This window comes from Stegostoma tigrinum, chromosome X (assembly GCF_030684315.1).
Source record: "Stegostoma tigrinum isolate sSteTig4 chromosome X, sSteTig4.hap1, whole genome shotgun sequence".
In the NCBI taxonomy this organism is placed as follows: domain Eukaryota; kingdom Metazoa; phylum Chordata; class Chondrichthyes; order Orectolobiformes; family Stegostomatidae; genus Stegostoma; species Stegostoma tigrinum.
In genome coordinates this window covers 9,319,477-9,342,790 of record NC_081404.1, presented here as the reverse complement: position 1 = coordinate 9,342,790, position 23,314 = coordinate 9,319,477, and the positions used below count along the sequence as shown (strand labels likewise).

Sequence of the window (23,314 nt, the reverse complement as noted above, 5' to 3'; positions counted from 1 at the left end):
GGAATGGAATTAAGACTAAAATGACTTGTCATGGCTAACAAAATGGTGAAGCAGGCAAAATACACTGAATAAGCTACTCCTCTTGTTGAATTTCTAATAGGGTATATTGAGTTGGGAGACAAATTCATCTGTATCTTTGGCTGAGGAGAGAAGAAGCCATGTCATTTGGGAAGAATTGGTGCAGGAGATTAGAGAGGAGGAGGAGAAAGTGGAGATGAAGAGGTTGAACAAAGATGTTTTCCAACTGCACAATGAGATAGCTCCACATTTAGTCACTTGGCACTATGCTCGTCTTCTGGTCTCAGAAGGTTGAGACAGCCTGTTCACCCAGTGTGTAGCTGAGATACACATGGTGGTCACCTTAATTGCAACTTACACAATGAGGGAACCTTCAGAGACTGTTGTACATGCATCACTGTAGCATCAGCCTCTATCAAGCTCCCAAACTGTGCCTACATCTTAGGAAGATGAGGATAAAGGCTCCTCATGAGGAGTAGGACACTCAAATGTTCTCAGCCTTTGCTATGTGACCCAGCAGATCACGCATCCTGTGTACATCCGTATGCAGTTCCTGCACACAGCTGAATGAGTCCACATATGGTGCTCCAAGATCTTGGCCATTTTATGGAGGAGTTCATTGGCTCAAATCTTTGAACCATTGTGGAGTGGGATGAATTTCTCCATTCTCAATCCATGGCTCCACACTGCCTTGGGGAACTGATATTAGGGTCGGGGGGGCTCATCTCCTACTGCTACTCAAGCTAGAGTCTCCCTTCCAGTGATTTCTGTGGCCCTGAGCTCATCCCAGTTGAGCAGGGCTTTGTTGGTCCTCCCACCTCCAAGGCGAACTGAGAACAGCTTCCCTCTACCTCTGATACCTCTTTCTGTTCACTTCTGAGGTGATTATCAACCTGTACCATCCCATCTACATGAGATGAAATTTTCTGAGCTGGATATCACTGCACTTGTAAGGTGTTTACAGTGCTTCATCATCTCCTCCTTGCTGTTCTGACCCATTGAGGGTGAGAAAAGAAAAAACAAAAAGTGTGCCAAGGGTTGGACATCTTGCCGAGTGGGAGACACAGCAGATGATGAAAGTTAGCCTAGAAGAGTAGAAACCACTGAAAACACCCAATGTTCCTCAAGGTGTGACATGCTATTGTGTGGGGTGCATTGTCCATGCTTCAATATCCACTTTGCCAGTTGTAATAGCTAGGTCTAGGACTGGAGGCATGTGACTAGTAGTGCCACAGGGGTGGGTACTGGGATCTTTGTTATTTTTTATTTACATAAGTGATCTGAATTTGAATGTACAAGGCATGATTAGTAAGTTTGCAGATGATACAAAATTAGGAGGTATCGTTGATAGAGAGGAAGGTTATCAAAAATTACAGAGGGATCTTGATCAGATGGGGAACTGGGCTGAGGATTGACAAATGCAGTTCAATACACAAGTGCGAGGTGTTGCACTTTGGAAAGTCAAACCAACGTAGGACTTATACAGTAAATGGTAAGGTCCTGAGGAGTGTTGTGGAACAGAGGGACCAAGGAGTACAAGTACATAGTTTGTTGAAAGCAGTGTAACAGGTAGACAGTGTAGTGAAGAAGGCATTTAACATGCTGGCCTTCTTCAGTCAAGGCACTGAGTATGGGAGTTGGGACTTTATGTTACAGTTGTATAAGTTGTTAGTAAGGCCACGCTTGGGGTATTGTGTACAGTCTTGGTCATCCTATTATAGAAAGACATGGTTAAACTGGAAAGTGTGCAAAGAAGATTTACGAGGATGTTGTCAGGACTAGTAGGTCTGAGTTATAGGGTGAGGTTGGCCAGGATAGATCTTTATTCATTGGAATGTAGGAGAATGAGGGGTGACCTTATTGAGGTGTATAAAATCATGAGGGGCATAGATAGGATGTATACACAGTCTTTTTCTCCCCCCCAGGGATGGGGAATTGAAAAACAGAGGGCATACGTTTAAAGGTGAGAGGGGAAAGACTTAAGAAGGTGCAACTTCTTCACACAGAGAGTGATGTGTATATGGAATGGGCTGTCAGAGAAAGTGGTTGAGGCAGGTACAAAAGCAACATTTAAAAAACATTTGGATAGGTACATGGATGGGAAGAGTTTAGAGGAATGTGGGCCACATGTAGGCAATTGAAACTAGCTGAGTGGGCACCATGGTCAGCATGGACCAGTCTGGGCCAAAGGGCCTGTTTCCATGCTGTATTACTCTATGACTCTACTAAGTGCACCCCATTTCTTCAGGGCATGACTGCCTCCTCTTTGACTCCCCATCTCCATTGTTGTTTGTTCTATTTGAGGTGATGTGGCAGGGGAACTCCATCTCTCCTCCCATCTTCCAGATATAGTGTGCGCATTTCCGGCAAGGACAAAAGTACTTGAGGTAAAACACTGTTTTCCTTTGTCCAATAGGAACTGTATATTCCAAACTCTTGCAGAACTACTGTCCTCCTCTCGACTAGTGAATCAGTGCTCCACCACACTGAATAAAACTTGGAGGGAAAACCGGGGTCAGAAGGAGGGTTGGTGCACAGTGGCAAGGGCACAGAAAGTACTCAGTGGGAATTCTAATGTCCACCACCAAGGGTAGCTTGGAAGCACCACTACTGATTGAACGAATCAATTCCAAAAGGTCACTGCTGCCAGACTGGATCTGTGGCATGTGGCAAGAGAACCAACAAGAGGGAAAAACATATTTGACCTCATACACATGAATCTGCCTACTGCAGATGCAGTTGTCCACAACAGTATCACTAAGAGTGACTAGCACATGGGCTTTGTGGAGATGAAGTCTCACTTTCATACCAATGAACCTTAAATGACTGCAACCAGCTGAGGGATCTCTCCCCCACCCCCAAGTCCCAATGACTCCTGTTTTGCTAAGGCTCCTCAGACAAAAGAGCTGAATTTCAAGGGTGAATGGAGATTGACTGCCCTTGACATCAAGGCTATGTCTAACCCAAGTGTGGCATCACAGAGCCTTAGCAAAAATTGAGTCATTGGGCCTCAGCAGGGATACCTTCTGCAGATTAGAGTCATACCTGGCACAAAAGATGTTGTTGTGGATGTTGGAGGTCAGTCATCTCAACTCCAAGACATCTCTCCAGGAGTTCCTCAGGTTAGTGTCCCAACCATCCTCATTATCAATGCTTTATCAATGACCTTCGCTCCATCATAAGGTCAGAAGTGGGGTCGTGCACCAATGAGTGCATAATGTTCAGCACAATTCACAACTCCTCAAACATTCAAAGAATCCCAACATTGCAGATAGAGGCCATTCAGCCTATCAAGTCTACACTGACTCTCTAAAGAGGATCTACCCAGACTCTCACCGCCTTCCTTTCTCTGCATTTTCCATCATTAATTCACCTACCGTACACATCCGTGGCATGGTCAATCCATTAGCCTGCACATTTTTTGACTGTGGGAGGAAACCGGAACACCTAAAAAGAAACCCACACAGATGTGGGGAGAATGGGCAAACTCCACACAGGCAGTCACTTGAAGGTGGAATCTAATCGGGTGCCTGGTGCTATGCGGCTGCAGTGCTAATCACAGTGCTGCCCTAAATGATTATCACAGGACTGGAGCCTGCAACCTTCTTTTAGTATCCTGACAAACACTGAAGTCAGACACCTTACTTATTGGGCTATGCAACCACATTGAAGCAGTCTATATCCAAATGCAGCTGAACCTGGACAATATGCATAGGTATAGAGTATAGACAGGGTGGATAGCAAGAAGCTTTCTCCCCAGAGTGGGGGACTCAATTACTAGGGGTCACAATTTCAAGGTGAGAGGGGAAAAGTTTAAGGGAGATATGCGTGGAAAGTTCTTTACTTAGAAGGTGGTGCGTGCCTGGAACACGTTGCCAGCAGAGGTGGTAGAGACGGGCATGATAGCATCATTTAAGATGTATCTAGACAGATACATGAATGGGCAGGGAGCAGAGGGATACAGATCCTTGGAAAATAGACGACAGGTTGAGATAGAGGATCTGGATAGGCGCAGGCTTGGAGGGCCCAAGGGCCTGTTCCTGTGCTGTAATTTTCTTTGTTCTTTATCCAAACTTGGGCTCATAAGTGGCAAGTAGCATTCATACCACACAAGCACCAGGCAATGACCATGTTAAAGAGACAAGCTTAACCACCATCCCTGATATTCAGGGGTGTTACCATCACTGAATCTCTCACTACCAATATCCTGGGGTTTATCATTGACCAGAGTCTTTGCAGTGGACTTGAACTGCAATCTTCTGACTGAAGAAGAAGACAGAGTGCCTCCAGTAGCCAAGGCTAACACATGGGAATGAAGTCAACACCCACTTAGTCTACAGAACTCTATTGTACGTTATTCATAACTAGCTGAATTTCTGGGAATGTCATTTGATATTTCATGAAAAACAGTGACATCAGCACACAGAAAACAGGTTAAAATCCATTTTCTGAGCTTTACTATGATATGGAGGAATGGTGTACCCCATAGGGAGAGGGGGGGGGAGAAAAACAAACTACAGGACAATACCAATTCAGATGGCTCTTTCGTGATTCTCCTTATACATAATATACATTACAGCAGGCTGCCCTTAGTGTAAATTTAACTTAACAGGGAATAAATATAGAATAAATACCTTTTATTTTACCTTTGCACAAAGTCTTCTTGCTGTTGTTTAAACACAAATTACAAATGGCTAGTATGAAGGAAACGCATTTCATTTAGTTTTGTTCTTTTAATACAAAACAGTTGCTGACTAACAAAAGACACAATGCCCAATATCATTAGAACATTGGATAGATGCATTCACAATTTAAGTAAATTTTCATGAAAGAAAACAAAATCAGCCCCTCTCAAACTCATGTTTATTCATACTGATCATGATCACAAAAGGATTATTATGGCTTTCCTAGGTCTTTCATTTCAAATCTAGTATTATGTGAAGTATTACAACATGGAGACAATGAAATCAAATCAGCCTCCCCATCCTTGTAGTTGCAAAACAGCAAAACTAAATTACTCAGTAATCCTAAAAATTGACCCCAATGGTTCCTAACCAGACCTTTTCAAAAACCAGTACCAGACTTTGTGATTAATTGATGCTAGACACCACATCTAATTTAGGTGAGGCGATGGCTTAGTGGTATTATCGTTGGACGATTAATCCAGAGACCCAGATAATGTTTGAGGGACCTGGGTTCAAATCCACCATGGCAGAATTTGAATTCATTAAATATCTGGAAATAAGAGTTGAACGATGACCATGAATCCATTGTCAATTATGGGGAATAACCCATCTGGTTCACTAATGTCCTTTAGGAAAGGAAATTGCCCTCCTTACCTGGTCTGGCCCACGTGACTCCAGTCCCACAGCAATGTAGCTGACTCTTAACTGTCCTCTTGGCAATTAGGGATAGGCAATAAATGCTGCCTAGCCAGCAATGCCCTCATCCCATGAATGAATAAAGGGGAAAAAAAGTTTATAGTGTGAACAAAAGATTTAACAATTTATTAATTATATAGTAGCTTTAGCAGAGCAACATTAAACTACAAGGTAATCTAATTAATGTGTACCTAAACTTCACTGACTCAAGATGCCACTCTGTCACAAAGTCAAACAAACTGAAACAGTTCAGGGATAAATCAAAAGGGAAAAATAAATGAAATGTAACTGGCCAGTTGACTTAAGCAGACTCTACAATCCGCAACATGAAGGAAACATATCTTGCTTGATTTCTTTGACAGTATTCTCCCAGTAGGCTGAGAAATGTTCACTTAATTCTTATAACTGAAATTTTATTCTCCAGAATAGAATTGAACAATTTGATACTGAGAAGACAACCAGGAGCAATCAAAATTCTCTGCTGTAGATTTTGCAGGCACAATTTTTCTGACCAAAAATACAGTTAAAAACCAATTCAAACTCTGATCTCTTTTTAGTTTGATTGTCTCTATTTGAGGTCACAGTTAACATTCAACATCTGCCATCTGTTTGAGCATAAGGCCCCCTGGAGTCGAAGCATCTATACAGCATTTTTTTTAAACAAGACATAACCTATAATTAAATTTCAGGCCTGTTCTTAAAAGTAAATAACAATTCATTCTCTTTTTTAAACAGCTGCTGCTCACAGTCCAAACGTGATCATAGAGTCACAGAATCATCATCATACAGCACAGAAACAGACCAGTTGGTCCAACCAGTCCATGCCAACCATAATTCCAAACTAAACTAGTCCCATCTGTCTGCCCCCAGCCCATATCCATTCAAGCCTTTCCTCTTCATGTACCTATCCAAATGTCTTTTCAATGTTGTAATTGTACCCACATCCACTTCATCAGGAAGTTCATTCTGCACGCAAACCACCCGCTGTATAAGATATTTGTCTCTCATATCTTCTTCAAAACTGTCGCCTCAACTTAAAAATATGTCCCCTACTCTCGAAAGTCCTCTGCTCTCAGCTTACAGTTCCAAAACAAACATAACTAAAAAAAAAGAGAAATCAGCAAGGGTTCTAACAGAAGCACATGGATAGTGCTTAGCACAGTCCAATATGTTCAAATTAGACAGGAACAAGATGCTGCAGGTAGGGTTTAAATAGTTCAGGTGAGCAGTATTAGTTATACATCTGTCACAGAAGGATCAATTAGGCCTAATGGCTGTAATGTTCTCTTCTCACTTCCTGATTCCATAAATGCCCGCTGTCAAAAACAGATCATCTTCTGAACACGTTGACGATTAAAGTCTTCCAAATTTACATTAGTTTAAGCAATTTAAAAAATGAATATTTAGTTTAGTATCAATTAAATCCCCCATTCCTCAAATTTGCTTCAATCAGTATTATAAATCCTCATCCCTCAATAGTTAGTAAGATCATTTTGAATTTCTGGCGCCTCATTTAACTGGGTGAAGATGGATACACAAGCTTCCAAGCAGAACCAAAATATGTCATCCTGATTGCCCAGAGAGATTGTTTACACTGCACCACAACACCAAGCACCCTACCCCCTTCCTGTACTCATTGTTGTTTGATATCCAGCCTACCATGGTGGTGCCATCAGCAAACTCGTAAATGGTGTTCTACAGAGTCATGGGTGTACAAGCCGTACAGTAGACAGACAGACACACACACACACACACACACACACACACTCTATGTGCCAGTTATGACCCTAACCAGCAGAGTGACTGGAGGTGATGACTTCATGGTATCATCACTATACTGTTAACCAGCGACCCAGATATTCTTCTCGCAACACAAGGCTCAAATCCCGCCATGGCAGGTGGTGGAATGAATTTAATAAATATCTGGAATTAAGGGTCCAATGATGATCGTGAATTTATTGTCAATTCTTGGAAAAACCCCATCTGGGTCACTAATGTCCTTTAAGGAAGGAACTGCCATCCTTACCTGGTCTAGCCTACATGTGACCCCAGACCCACAGCAATGTGGTTGACTCTTAACAGCCCTCTGGGCAATTCGGGATGGGCAATAAATGCTGGCCTAGCCAGTGGTGCCCTCATCTCGTGAATGCATGAAGAAACCATGGGAATTCTCCCATGGTAAGATTCAAGCCTAGGTCCCTATCATTACCTGGACTCTGGATTTATAGTCTGGTGATAATACCACTAGACCATCACCTCCCCAAGAGGAGCAATGCAGGGAGAGATGCAGCATCTGTCAGTGTGAAGTAGCAGGGAAATGATAAGATAATTCACTTTCTTACACTGCTGAGCATTCCTCCAGATGGTTGAGACTGCACTGAACCAGGTGGCAATCACAGACCAGGCTGGCTTAGTCTGGAATGGTGGCCTCTTTTGCCTGTCCTGTAGAAGAGGACATTGCACCTGTGAGCCACCCTGTTCAGCAGGGGCTTCAGGTGCCTGTCTGCAAAGAAAGGCACCAAATTCACCTTCTGTCATGTCCAGCGTAAATGTCAGGAACTATGCCAGGCAACTCCAGACTGACAGTGCTTGTCTGGGTAAATAATGGGCTTTTAAAGATGGTACCACTACCAGGGATGCCAGTGAATCGAGAAATCCTGGCAGTGGCAAACTGTTCCAACAATAGCAAGTAGTGGAATGGGGAGAGAATTGGATGACAGAGTTTCCATAGGAGAGGATTACATGGATAATTTGGTACTCTACAGTGAGGGATCTCACTCAGCCCTGTGGAATGAAACCCTCTGTAAGACCTGATGAATTGACACTTAGCCAAAACCACAAAATTTAGTCCAGATTTGAGAATTATAGAAATTTTGGAAACATTGTGGAAGTCTTGAGTTAAAAGATAAGTGTGGAACTGGAGGAGCGCAGCAGGCCAGGCAGCATCAGAGGAGTAGGAAAGTTGACGTTTCCGGTCACAAATTTTAATCCTTGTACATTTTAGCTTGATGTGAGCAATAGTTTAAGGCATAGAATCAACAATTGGACATTGGCTGTCTTAAGAATATCATTAACACCATCATATTATATTGTGACTGCACTTGAGATATCATTAACTATTACACTAACAGTTCTAACAAGGATGAGAGTAGGCGAAGACAAAAATATCCACATATATTTCGTGACAAGAATCATCTACATATTGTAGCACAAAGCAGTAAAGTCATTGCAATTTTAAGAGTTGGAAATTTGTAGTGCTTTTTATGATCTGTTGTCAAATGCAGATGCTTCATTCTACAGGCCATATTTTTGATTTTACCTTTTGCTGTGGGCTGAATTGGGAAAGTAACTGTTTCACAACAAAGGACTGAGGAAGGAATTGCTGTATTTTCAAAAAGCAAGTTGCTGAAATTCATTTCAAGTTGTGTTTATACTGTTGCTTTACAGCCTGTTTTGGGGGGTTGGCGGGGGGGGGGGGGGGGGGGGGGGGGGGGGGGGGGGGGCGGTGTGGTGGTGGAGGTGCAAAAGATGACCAGGCATAAGTGCATATTATGATTCCGGCTAATTATACCAATGGACAAGTCAGATCAAAGACAGAAATCTGGTCTGCTAGATCATATTTTATTTGTTTTGGGTTTAACAAAGTGGTCTGATGCTGAAACATGAGCACACAATGCTGACGATTTTGCTTTAACGATAAAACAATGTTTATTAACAAAAGAAATAAAGATAAAATCGAATAAGCAAACCATCTAAAATGAACAAAATAAAAACACACAGAATGCAACCTACAGAGTTCATTGTAGCAGTTTGAGAATTGCTCTCTTACCTGAGAGTATAATACTAATTACTGCTAGTTCTTTGATGACATCGATACTTAGTAGGGTTTAATTCTCAAGGGTAGACAGTTATGTCTCTTTTAAGGCTGAGGAGAGTCAAAACAATCTGAGAGTGGGTGAGCCTGCTGCAGCTTGGATATTTTACGAGGTCAAAATGTGAAGCTGGTGTAAACTGAAACGGCATCAGCATGGTCAGACGAGGTCAGGATCAGTGACATATAAAGTTCAGGTCAGTGCAATGCTCCTGAACAAGGATGTGAACCATATGAGAGCAGCAAATTTGCAAACAGCGTGGGAACAAAACGTGCCTGGCTCCTCAAAACAGTCAGAAGAGCTATTGAAACCCATGGAATTGTCCTCTCCGTCAAGCATTGGTGAGTCCTTTGAATAAGCGATGGACATGACTGATGTAGCCACATTGACACCTTTGCTGCTAGATGATGATATTTAAATCCTATTGAGGCTCTCCTGCTGCAAGAGATAAGTTCTCGTGCGTTACATGCTGTCCATATCGGAACCAGATCCAGTGCTGCCAATTCCATACATTGGACTGGTTTGATGATTCCTTCGCTTGTCAGCACCCTGATTTCTGTCTCTCCTTTTGTACACAAGGCAAATGGCACTGGGTGGGCCTTACAGAATCGTGGAATTGCTTCCTGGTCAACATGTAAGGTGGCCTTGGTTCTTCCGATAGTCTCTCAACCTTCCTGGAGGACATCTGGGTATATAATTATGAAGTCACTCTCAGGCAGCCATTTTCTAGTTGAAAAATGTTGACCCAACGTAGGTGAGTCTTTCTCAACCAATTTTGCCCATCAAACCTGGGCCTGAACATTTTACTACAATCTCTGGTACCTGAACCAGCCGCTTCTCATAAAAGACCAGACCGAAGTTGTACCCTTAATCTATAAAGGTTCCCCAGTACAGGTTCTTAGCCTAGCCAGGTCTTGCGCAAACTTAGGGGTTGGAGTCCAGAGTGAATTTTGTTAAAGACTGATCACTGATATGGCTGCGCAGGTATCAATCTCCGTTAGAACTAGATGACCATTTAACCAGACGCTTACTTTGATTGGCTCCAATTTGGATGTTGCCAAGCGATTTAACTACTCCAAACCAGATGTGGGTGAACTTTCCAGCGCATGAACTCTCCTGGATGTCTGATGAGTTTTTTCAATTCATTTACGGGATTAGGGCATCACTAGCTAGGCCAGCATTTATTGCCCATCCCGAATTGCCCAGAGGGCTGTTAAGAGTCAACCACATTGCTGTGGGTCTGGAGTCACATGTCCACCAGACCAGGTAAGGATGACAGTTTCCTTCCCTACAGGACATTAGTGAACCAGATGGGTTTTTCCAACAATTAACAATGGATTTGTGGTCATCGTTAGATTCTTAATTCCAGATATTTGTTGAATTCAAATTCCACCATCTGCCATGGCAGGATTTGAACCTCGGGTCCCCACAGTAGGGACCTTTTCACTGTCTTGAGTCTGCATATTGGCAGCGACTGTAATGACTTGCCAGTCAGGATCCTGAAGAAAATTTTAACCATTTGGCTGAGGCTTGGCTTTGTTTTGGGGTTTTGCTATGGGTTGATTTAGAGTCCCCCTGTTCGGGATATGTCCTGAATGAGGCTATGTAATTGCCTTCACTCAAGTGGTCCACAAGCTCAGTCAGACCGGTGAGGATGTCCATTTCCAATCGGAGCACCCTGCAACTCATACTCCACCTGCCACATTTTCCAATGATAAAACCAGCTGTAGTGCCTGTTTGAAGTCCAGTTGGGCTTCAGCTAGTAGGCATTTTTTGCATAGTAACACCATTAATTCCACATACCAAAAGGTCTTTGAGCATCTCCTTAAGGGTTAAACCTAAGTCACACGCTTCTGCGAGTCATCTTAACCTAATCAAAAAATCCAGATACTGATTCCCCTGGTTCTCAAATTGACAAGTAAAAAATAATAGCATCTCAGAATCAGAGTAGGCTTGCATTTGTCATATTCCTTAACAACGTCTGTTGATTCTGGGAAGGTTTTAGTATGGTCGGGGAAAGTTAAGCTCTTAATAACAGGAAAAGCTGCAGCTTCACAGGTTGGCAGGAGAATTATTTGTTGCTTTTCATCTGCCATAATGTCATTTGCCTGGAAAAACAAACATTCTTTCCACAAACTGGGCCCAGTCCTCAACAGCAGGGTCAAATGAGTCAAGCTTTATAATGGCATGATGTAAGAAATGCTTACCCCAACTCAAAGACAACGGTTGCGAGCAAGTTTCTTTGGGATCATGCTTTGTGCTCAACGCCACTGAAATAACTCCAGAGTGGCCAGTATCCTGTCACCAACTCACCTTGTTTACACATGAACAGTCCTTGTCTCTGGTTCTGCCTCTTTAGAGTCTGCTTTCAGTGTACCAGAATGTCTGGCACCCCTCTATCACATAGCGCATCCTGATTCTGGAGGGGGGTCCGGTCCTGAAACGTCAACTTTCCTGCTCCCCTGATGCTGCCTGACCTGCTGTGTTCCTCCAGCTCCACACTGTGTTGTCTCTGACTCCAGCATCTGCAGTTCTTGCTATCTCAGAGCATCCTGATTCGACCAAATTAACAGCCCCAATCAGGAAACTGATATTTTAGAGGTCCATTTGGCTCACTTGGCTATAAGCAATACATAAACCAACTCCTGAAACAGCTGAGACAGGATATGTTAAAAAAAAGAGAGAGACTTCTGCCCAACCTGTAGAGTGGAGTTTGCAGGTTGCCTAGTGAGAGAATTAGGTGAAGTAGGGGAGGGATAGACCAAGGCAGAACAGCTGGGAGATTAAAGGAATTAACTGGGAAGCATTAGTAATAGTCAGAGACTAAGAGAACAAGACTAAAGTTAAGGTAAAAAGGGAATATCTTTGATTTGAAAAGTTATAAGAAAGACTAAGTTCGAGTGGAAATCATGCCACATGAGGTCAAATTAAGTGGAATGTGTGACCTATCATATGTAGAAAATCATGGACCCTACTGTCATCCTAGATAATGTTTGCAGGACATTTTCCCAACTGCAGAATTTTAAGCTACATGTTTTGGAGCTTCAGTGACATCTGGAGACACTGGCACAACTGTGAAGCTGAGAGCTATGTGAATAGCATGTTTAGAGAGGTGGTCATGCCGCAGCTGAAGGGACTGGGGGACCGAAAGGTGACCACCAGGCAGGCAAAGAGAAGCAGGCAGGTCATGCAGGAGCCCCCTGGAGTACCACTCAAAAATCAGTTTTTCATTCTGGAAACTGATTAGGGCACAGGTTCCTCAAAGCAGTGTAGATAGAGCCAAGCTTCTGGCACAAGACAGCCTGACTGTACAGGAGGGGAGCAGGATGATGGTGATAGGGGCTTCATTAATTAAGGGCACAGACAGCTGTTTCTATGGCCACAATTGTGACTCTGGGATAGTGTGTTGTCAAGGATGTCAGAGCATCTGCAGGACATCCTGAAGGGGGTGGGTAACAAGACAGAGATCATGGTGCACATCGGTACCAATGATATAGGGAGAATGAGGGATGAGGTACTGCATCAAGAATTTAGGGAGCTAGGCTGTAGACTGAAGAGGGTGGCCTTAAAAGATCATAGTCTCTGGATTATTCCTGGTGCCACATGGCAGCAAGTACAGAAATACAATATGACAGATGAACACCTAGCTCAAGAGTTGGTGCAGAAAGAGGATTTTACATTCCTGGATCACTGGACTGTTTCTGGTGAAGGCGGGGTTTGTACAAGAGCGATGATCTGCACCTTAATGGGATCAACAACATTGCGGATGGGTGTGCTAGAGCTATTGTAAGGAATTTAAATTAGTTCAGCACGGAGAGGGAACACTGTATTCATAAAACAGGGACACAGCATACTTTAGTAAAGGAACCAGATAGATAGAGTGGTTGAGAAGACATTTTGTATGCTTGCCTTCATTGCTCAGATCTTTGAATATAGGAGTGGGACATTATGTTGAGATTGTACAGGAGGTTGGTGAGGCCTCTTTTGGAGTACTGTGTCCAGTTCTGGTTGTCCTGTGATAGGAATAATATTTTAAGCTGGGAAGGGTTCAGAAGAGATTTACCATGATGTTGCTGGGAATGGAGGGTTTGAGTTATAAGGAGAGGCTGTATCTTTTTCCACTGGAGTATAGGAGGTTGAGGGGTAACCCTTTGGGCTTAAGATCATGAGGGGTATAGATAAGGTGAATGACAGGTCTCTTATGCAGGGCGGGGGATTTCAAGATCAGGGCAACTTTTAAGATGAAGGAAAAAAGATTAAAAAAGGGCAATGTTTTTACACAGTGTGGTTCATGTGGAATGAACTTCCCAAGGAAGTAATGGATGCGGGACAGTCGCAAAGTTTAACAGACATTTAGATAAGTACATGAAGTAGTGGTGTTTGGAGGGATATGGGCCAAGCACAGGCAGGTGGGATTAGTCTAGTTTGGGGTTGTGGTCAGCATGGACTGGTTGGACCAGAGGGTCTGTTTCTGTGCTGTATGACACTATGACTATGACAATAACCAAGGCAGACAGAGACTTCAACCATGTTAAGTTTCAACTGAGAAAGGCAAGACTGGAAGGCTAGAAGTATTATAGACAAGACAGGTGCGTTCAGGGCATGGACTGACATGTAGAACTGCAATGTTGCTGCCATCACAGACGTGGTTGAGGGAGGGGTGGAGTGGAGTTCAAAATAAAACTGGCAAGAGCACAGGCCCAACACGTTCCTTTAGGGTGAACTGTAGAAACAACAAGCCCAGAGAACCCTGGATGTTTAGGGCAATTCAAGACTAGATGAAAAAAGAAAATAAAGACTTTTAGTAGACACAGAGAAAGCAAACCAATGAAGGTCCACTGTGTATAAAGTGCAGGGGGAACATAAGAAAGCAAGTGGAAGTGCCAAGAGGGGAGCATGGAAAAACACTGATGGGTAAAATTGGACAGAATCCCAAGAAATTCCAAGTATATTCAGGAGAAGGGGATAATCAGGCAATGAGTAGGGCCCCAAGGGACTAATAAGGTAACCTGTATATGAGGCAGAGGACATTGGTGGGGTGTTAAATGAGTACTTCTTATCTGTCCTCACTCAGGACGAGGGTAGAGGTACAGAATTTCAGAAAAGGAACCGAGAGGCTCTTCAGCAGGTTGGCATAGGGCACGAGGAGATATTGGAGGTTTTGATCAGCTTAAAAGTGGACAAAACCCCAGGTTTGGATGAATTGTATCCTGGGCTGCTGTGGGAGAGGAGGGAGAAAATTACAAGGGCTCTGACCTAAACCTTTAATTCCTCTCTGGCCTCAGGGAAGTGCCCCAACCCTAACCCTAACCCTATCGCAGGAGAACAGCTAATGCAGTTCCACTTTTCAAAAAGGGGCCATAGAAATAAACCAAGGAATTACAGACCAGTGGGCTCACATCAGCAGTAGGGAAAATATTTGAGAGGATTCTGAAGGAGAAAATTAATCTCCACCCAGAGAGGCAAGGATTGCTCAGGGATAATCAACATGGCTTTGTCAGAGGAAAATCATGCTTCAAAAATTTGATTGACTTTTGAGAAGTGGTAAGCAGGCGTGTAGATGAGGGTAGTGCAGTTGATGAATTTTAAGGATTTCAGTAAAGCCTTTGACAAGGTTGGGATCCAGGCTAGCTTGGCAGGTTGGATCCAAAATTGAGTTAGTGGTAGGAGATGTGATCACTTTGAGTGACGGGAAGTTGGTGTCCAATGGTGTACCACAGGGATCAGTGCTGGGTCCCTTATCACTCATTTTATACAAACAATATAGAAGAAAATGTGATGGGGATAAGTAAGTTTGCGGATGACATGAAGTTTGGCCGGGTGGTTCACAGTGAGGAAGGTGGTGATCTTAGGTTACTTGAGAATACAGATGGGTTAGTCAGATGGGCAGATCAGTCACAGATGGAATTTAACCTGAAAATTGAGAGGTGGTGCTCTTTGGAAGTAGTAACAAGGCATTGCAGCACTCGAAAGAATGGCAGGCACTACTAAGCTCAGAGGGAGAGGGATCTTGGGGTGCTTGTCGCTGAAGGCAGCAGGACAGGTTAATAGTGTGGTTAAGGTGGCAAAGAGGGCAATTGCCTTTATCAGTGTGGCAGAGTTTATAAACAGCAGAAAGGTTATGTTGGAGCTGTCCAAACTTTTGGTTAGGTCACAGATGGCGTACTGTGTGCAGTTCTCGTTACTGCACTATCGGGAGGATTGTACTGGAAGGGGTGCGGAGGAGATTCACCAGGATGTTGCCTGGAATGGAGTAATTTAGCTATGAAGAGAGGCTGGGTAAGATCAGGTTGTTTCCTTTGGAGCTGAGAAGTTTGAGAGGGAATACCTCATTGAGGTGTATAAGACTATGAGGGACATGGGCAGGACGGATTAGAAAGCAGCTGTTCCCCTCAGTTGAAGGGGCAAGCACAAGGGACATAATTCTAAGATGGAAGGCAGGAGGTTTCAAGGAGATTTGAAGGGACATGTTGTCACTCAGAGGGTGGAAGAGGTCTGGAATGTACCACCTGGGAGGGTAAAGAGAGACTGGAAACCCCAACCTTTAAAATATGTTTGAATGGGCACTTCAAATGTCATAACATTCAAGGCTACGGGACAAGCACTGCAAAGTGGGACTAGTGTCGATTTGGCATAGTGCAGACTCAATGGACTGAAAGGCTGCTTCTATACTGCATAATTCTATAATCCCTAAAGTCCATTAGTACTGTATAGAATCCATTAATTCTAAAGTCACTCTTCAAAAAGCTGCCTTTAAAAGAAAATCACTTAGTGATAAAATATTTAAATTAATCATCAACTTTAGACTGCCAGTTACTAACTCAAAAGTTAGAAACCTAAACTCACAACAAGTAACATTAAAAATTATACATACAAACTCCACAGTTTATGTCACAGTATACAAAGTGAGATTCACAGCCCAACAGACTGCTAATTAGTTTGAGGAATTGTGACTGTTTGTGGGTGTCAGAGGTCATCAGCCTGATAACAACTCTGATTGGCTCCTAGATAGCTGAAGTGCTTGCAGTTGTAACTGATACAGTGAGAAGCTCCCAGACCTTTGGCGTGTCTCTCCCTCCAGGCATCTGAAGAAAGCCAGTTATTTTCTCTTACTAGTTGCTGTAAGCTGGGTTCTTTAACCAGCAATTAAGAAACTTTGAAGTTGGTATACCAACTGTGCCTCCTGTGAAGAAGCAAAAAGAACAGAAGATCCTGGCAAACAAAAAGATCATCTCAGCAAATGATGTGCATTAGTGCTGTGATAATGGGAACTGCAGACGCTGGAGAATCCAAGATAATAAATGTGAGGCTGGATGAACACAGCAGGCCCAGCAGCATCTCAGGAGCACAAAAGTTGACATTTCAGGCCTAGACCCTTCTGCTATTGAACTGTTTTCCCAGAACTTTTTCTTCTTTCCACCTATTGCACCAATATTTGGTCTGTCTGCATATGTGTATGAAAAGGTTTGAGAAGGGGCTTAGAGTTTTAACTAAGAGTTACAATTCAACAGTTCGTAGCTGCTTATCTGTGGTTAGAATCTGTTTATTTGTAATTAACACTGGTTTTGTTAAGTACAGAAACCTGGTCCATGTTTCCTGTTAACCCGAATCAGACAGGTAAATTGGGGACTTGGGTATTTCTTTTTTAAAGTTTTGTAATGACTCCGGGAAGAATGGGGCTCAGTTTCCAGCTTCCTATCCCAGTGAGGTGGAGCAGTGTGCTACTTCAAATGAGTGGAAATTACTAGACTTAAAAAGTGGGTAGAAATATTAATTTTTCCTTGGTTTACTTTCTACTACTGAAAAGTCTATGGGCCAATTCATTTATATCAAATCACCAAAATGACCTTGGCATTTTCTGCATAAATTATTTATTTCAAGTGATACAGAATGACATTCATACTAACAAAGGAACCTTGCTGGATTAAGTACAGTACATATGAAGAGAAGTGAAGGACGACACAGAGGGGGAGGCAATGGTCAGAAAAACATTTCAAAGGATGGAATTTTGTAATCAAGAAGTTGAAACTCTGCCAAAAAAATTTATCCCTGTTGTAGGCAAAAGAACTTAAATATTTATATAGCAATTATCAGAACCCAAGGATGATCAAAACTCATTTTTTTGTCAATCACCTTCGTGATTCTTTGACTATGTACACCAAATTATTTCTCCAGTAACAATTTATAATGAAGTGCTGTGGAAAACGAATGCTCGCTGATCAACAGCATATGGTCCACTGCTTATTGACAGGTGTTGTGTGGGAATGAGAAAACATTTTGAAGATGTTAGGAGTGTCACCAATTTGTAAGCTATCACATTCACTCACTTACCTTCTAGCTCCTCTTTTTCATAGTGAATGTTGAGAATTGAACTTGTTCCACCTTGATCTACCACAGCCTCCTCATCATGCCTCTGCTGGAGATATAGAAAACAAAGTATTAAACCACAATATTGCTGCTAAACATATGTTGATGTTCCTTAACTAATGCAACAGTCCACCATAACCTCCAGTCTGAATCTCTCAAAGTGCACCTTAACACTTTTGTCAGTTAAGCTCGGATGAATGCTGGGCATTGTTGAGTAAAAGCAGATTGAGACCAGAAAATTGTTAGATATCAGGAAAGTCAGTTGCACAATATTCCAGATCATGTGATTAGATCTGGTTCAGCAGGTGTGTATAAAATTGACAAATATCAATGTACTTACTGTGGTTTTCGGAACAAATCTGTTATGGAAGTTGGTTTTAAATTGCACATTTTAGAATACTCTATACAATTCCACTTTCATTGCATTTTGTAATATTCATTAGACTTTAACAATTCACTCTCTAACCTTTTGTACATGAATCGCTGATCACATTCTTGCTCCTAAGGACTGCTTTTTAAAAACAAAAAAAAAAAAAATTGGTCCACAGTGTGGACAAGATGTTGCATTGGATTAGCAACTGTAGGGCATTCTTCTGAAGGATGGTGATTAGCCAGAGGTTGAAAGATCTACAACACAGAAAATGGCCCTTTGACCCATTGAGTGCGCTAGACCGTGATCATTGGCACTAACAAAACAGATAGGAAGTGGTAGGTGTGGACCTGCAGTCAGAATTTAGGGACCTTGGAAGAAAATTAGTAAACAGAACTTCAAAAAAAGTAGTAAATCGCCAGAGTATACCCACAGCCATGCACAAATGAATACAGAAATAGCAGGATAAGACAAACGTGTGGGTGGAACGATGCTGCAATGACGGGGGCCTTAAATTTCCTTAGGTAGGCTGCACCTGAACAGAACTGGGAGTGGAGTTCCTTCTGGGGCATTCTGTTAATGGTTGTCATTGTCATTGTCAGTAATCATTCACTAATGGCTAAGATTGTCCACCTAAGAAATTCTGTGTCACTGGTCACGGATTCTGTGGGTACTTGTGTGGCTGATGAGCCCAATCCTAAATCCGCACCTACAGAAACAAATGGCAAGGTATTTCCAGGAGTCAGAATTGGTCGTTGGCCTCAAGATTGCTGGCATTCCTTTTTCCAGTTGCTTATCCATTCTTTGCTGACTGGTATTCTCAAATAATTGTGTCCCATCGTAGAAGATGTTCCTCCAAGTCAGTTTCTTCTGAAGGAAGGTCTCCCACACATCGACATCTATCTTGCATTTCTTGAGGGAAGCCTTCAAGGAGTCATGATGGCTCAGTGGTTAGCACTGCTGCCTCACAGTACCAGGGACCTGGGTTCAATTCCAGCCTTCGGTGACCGTCTGTGTGGAGTTTGCACATTCTCCCTGTTTCTGTTGGGTAGTCTTGTTTCCTCCCACTGTCTGGAGATTGGCTATGCTAAGTTTCCCATAGTGTCCAGGGACATGTGGATTAGCCATGGGAAATACAGGGTAAGGGCACGAGTCTAGGTGGGATGCTCTTCAGAGAGGTGGTACAGACTTGTTGGGCCAAGTGACCTGTTTCCACACTGTAGTGAGTCTTTGAAACACTTCTTTTGATTTCCTCTTGTTCAATTCCCTTCTTTGAGCTGAGTAAAGATGATTTGTTTTGGCAGTCTGATCTCAGGCATTCCAATTTGGTTTTAGGTAATCACAGCCTTGATACTGGTGCTGTTGGCTCCTTCAAAGATGATGTTAGTATGCCTGTCCTCCCAGGAGATGTGGAGAATTTGTTTCAAACGGCTTTAATGGTACTTTTCAATTTTTTGATACTTTATTGTCACAAGATACTGTGACAAGCATTGATTTGCATGCTAACCAGATAAATCACACCTTACATAAGTACATCAGGGTAATAGAACAGAATGCAGACTAGTGTGTTACAGCTGCAGACAAGATGCAGAAAAAGATCAACTCTAGTATGCAAGAGGTCCATTCACAAGTCTGATAACAGCCGGGAAGAGGCTGTTCTGAAATCTGTTGGTATGTGTTTTCAAACTTTTTGTATCTTCTGCCTGATGGAAGAGGGTGGAAGACACTCCCCTCCCCATCTCAAACTTTTTGTATCTTCTGCCTGATGGAAGAGGGTGGAAGACACTCCCCTCCCCATCTCAAACTTTTTGTATCTTCTGCCTGATGGAAGAGGGTGGAAGACACTCCCCTCCCCATCTCAAACTTTTTGTATCTTCTGCCTGATGGAAGAGGGTGGAAGACACTCCCCTCCCCATCTCAAACTTTTTGTATCTTCTGCCTGATGGAAGAGGGTGGAAGACACTCCCCTCCCCATCTCAAACTTTTTGTATCTTCTGCCTGATGGAAGAGGGTGGAAGACACTCCCCTCCCCATCTCAAACTTTTTGTATCTTCTGCCTGATGGAAGAGGGTGGAAGACACTCCCCTCCCCATCTCAAACTTTTTGTATCTTCTGCCTGATGGAAGAGGGTGGAAGACAGTACAAATAGGATGGGAGAGGTCTCTGATTGTGTTGGTTGTTTTCCTGAGGCAGCAGGATTCAGATTCAATAGAAAGAAGGCTGGCTTTTGAGATGGATTGGGCTGTGTTCACAACTCTAATTTCTTGTGGTCTTGGGCACAGCAGTTGTCATGTCAAGCAGTGATGCGTCTGGATAGGATGCGTTCTCTGGTGCACCTGTAAAAATTGCCAAGAGTGATCACGGACATGTTGAATTTTTTTAGCCTTCTGAGGGAGTAGAGGCATTGGTGTGCATTCTTGACTTTAGTGTCAGTGTGGATACAGCAGGACAGATTGTTGATGATATTTACTCTTAGGATCTTGAAGCTCTTGAGCACATCCACCACAGCACCATTGATACAGACAGGGGCATGTCATTTTCTCCACTTCCTGAAGTCAATGATCAGCTCCCTCATTTTGCTGACAGTGAGGGAGATACTGTCGTTGTACCATGTCACTAAGCTGTCTGTCTCTGTCTCATTGCTGTTTGGAGATCCAACCCACTACAGTGGTGGCATTAGCAAATGGAGAATGTAGGGCCAGGGAGATGGCGCCTGCTGCGGATCGATTGTGACTGTAGGCAAATTGTAGTGGGTCAAGACAAGCTGGGAGACTGGAGTTGATGTGTACCATTTCTAACCTCCTGAAGCACTTCATAACAATGGATACCAGAGCCACTAGGCAGTGGTCATTAAGGCATTTCTTTGGCAGCAGTACGATAGTGGTCTGATCTGATGTTTGCGGCAGTGACTGGGTACAGGTGCACCCAACACCGTTGGGGCAGGCAACATCATTTCACTGATTTATCTAATAGCTCCTTCTGATTGTCAGAAGTGGAATCGGTTATGACACAAACACATTGGAACAATGTCATCACAGGGATATGAAGCAACAAGTGTGTCAGCTGTAACAGCAGTGAGGTTGATGAGTGAAGTAAATGGAGAATCAGACGCTTCTCAAAATTAACTTCCAACAATCCGACAAGCCAACACAGAAATACTGGGACAGTTTGATACTTTGTTCTCATATTTGGAGGTAGAACTTTGAGAAAATCTAGTAAGACCGTGGATGCACCCGTAGAGAAACGCCCAGTACCACATTAGCTAGGCATGAGGTGAATGTGGGAGAGTCAGTACTGATGAAACAAAATTGCTATTGGTTTCACCCAGGAAAGCAAGCTCAGATAGAGCATAGGAATAGCAGTAGACCATTCAGCTCCTTCAGTTTGTTCCACCATTCAATGAGATCATAGATGATCTGTGGCTCAATTCCATATACTTGCCTTTGGCCCATATCCCTTAATACCTTTGCTTAATATTTGCTTAGAAGCAAAGATTTGAAACACAGTTAATAAAACCTAACCAAAGTAGTTTGAATTCATTAGTAGCATTGTTTCCCAAACTGGGTGGATCACATAGGTTCTATAGAAAATGAAATGCAGTCACAAAAACAGATTTGAACTCAATTCCACAATTAAAAGGTAGTACCAATACTGTTGACAGTGCCTCTTTTTCTGAGATTGGTCTATTGAGGCGATGTAAGTGTCATTGCCAACACTTTGATATAACCCATTTAGGGTAACAAATGTCGAGTCATGCCATTTGTGTTGAACACCACCACCACCCCGACACCCCATCATTCCAAACACTTGTGAATCAAGTTGTAACTGAAAGACCTAACTGTAGTTTATTTAGACAACATTGTAATATAGCACATGTTCAGAGCATGTAAAGCAATTAGAAGACCTAATTTTGCAACTGCTGTTAACAGGCATAGTAATGAATTTCACCAAAAGTGAATTCATTAAGGCAAGGGTAACTTACCTCGAACACTGGAATGGAATTCGTCCTATGACTTTGTGGGTTTACCTATAGCACATGTGCTGCAGCGGTTCAAGAAGGCAGCTCACCACCATCTTCAAGGGCAATTAGGGATGGCAGTAAATGCTGGCCAGCCAGTGACTCTTACAAGTGAATTAAAAAAATTGTAGAACAGGGACACGTTTTGCCAAGAACACAGAGAGGGAATGTTCCCCGTTCCAAGAGCAAAAAAGTAAATCATGGCCACACTTTATTAAAAATGTCATTATTGGAAAGTTGTGTGTAAATTCAGCATATCTGTACCTTAAGAACTTTGTTATGAAAGCAAGCAAAAGTTGTATTATTGGCAGAATGTCAAGCTGCCTTTGAGAAGCTGAAGTCAGTCCTAATAAATGAATCAGAGTTGGCACTCCTATTTTTTTTCAAACCCTTTAAAAGGCAATTGATTCTGGTGACTTCGAGTGCAGTCGTATTGCAAGATGATGGGTCAGGTGTAGAGACACCAGTACAGTAATTTTCCAAGAAACTATAGCAACATTAGCAGAAATACTCTACAGTAGAAATGGAAGCTGTTTGATGATTATTGGCTCTTCAATGCTTTGAAGTCTTTCTGGCATGATAACAAAATAGCTGTACTGATATAGTCATTAGTATGCATTGAAATGTTTAAAACCTGAAATGTGAGACTGTTCAAATGGAGTCTGTTGATCCAACTATTCAATGTAAAGATTATGCACATTGCTGGTCAGGTTGGTGCGATGGTGAATGCCTTGTCCCAAAAGTAAAATTATTAGATAAGGATTTAAGAGATGATAATACTTAAAGTCTTTTGTACAAATGGGGAATGAGGTACAATGAATGTACATCTAATACTTTAGATGTCACACTTCTTGTGATGATATGCATTTTGAAATAGCATTTCATCAGGCAGAAGATACAAAAGTTTGAAAACATGTACGAACAGATTTGAGAACAGCTTCTTCTCTACTGTTATCAAAATAATAATCTCTCATATTGTAGAGCTGATTTAGGGCAGCATAGTGGCTCAGTGGTTAGCAGTGCAGCCTCACAGCGCCAGGGACCCTGGTTCGATTCCAGCCTCGGGTAACTGTCTGTGTTGAGTTTGTACATTCTCCCTGTGTCTGTGTGGGTTTCCTCCGGGTGCTCCGGTTTCCTCCCATAGTCCAAAGGATGTGCAGGCTAGGTGGATTGGCCATGCTAAATTGCCCGTAGTGTTCAGGGGTGTGAGGGTTACAGGGGGATGGGTCTGTGTGGGATGCTCCAAGGGGCGGTGTGGACTTGTTGGGCCAAAAGGGCCTGTTTCCAC

At 42.7% G+C, this 23,314-nt stretch overlaps 1 protein-coding gene across 8 annotated transcripts in view; it reads right to left on the bottom strand.

Moving 5' to 3' along the window:
* Nucleotides 1-23,314, bottom strand: part of LOC125448266 (electroneutral sodium bicarbonate exchanger 1-like) — a 383,257-nt gene that overhangs the window by 243,645 nt on the left and 116,298 nt on the right. For 7 of the 8 annotated variants that reach the window (XM_059643484.1, XM_048523424.2, XM_048523426.2 and 4 more), the window contains one exon: nucleotides 17,603-17,687. Coding sequence is in view for 6 of the 8 variants with exons in the window: in XM_048523424.2 (XP_048379381.1) it covers nucleotides 17,603-17,687 (85 nt within the window). In the remaining 2 variants the exon portion in view is untranslated. The remainder of the gene's footprint in view (nucleotides 1-17,602; nucleotides 17,688-23,314) is intronic. The other variant, XM_048523425.2, reaches the window with a different exon arrangement.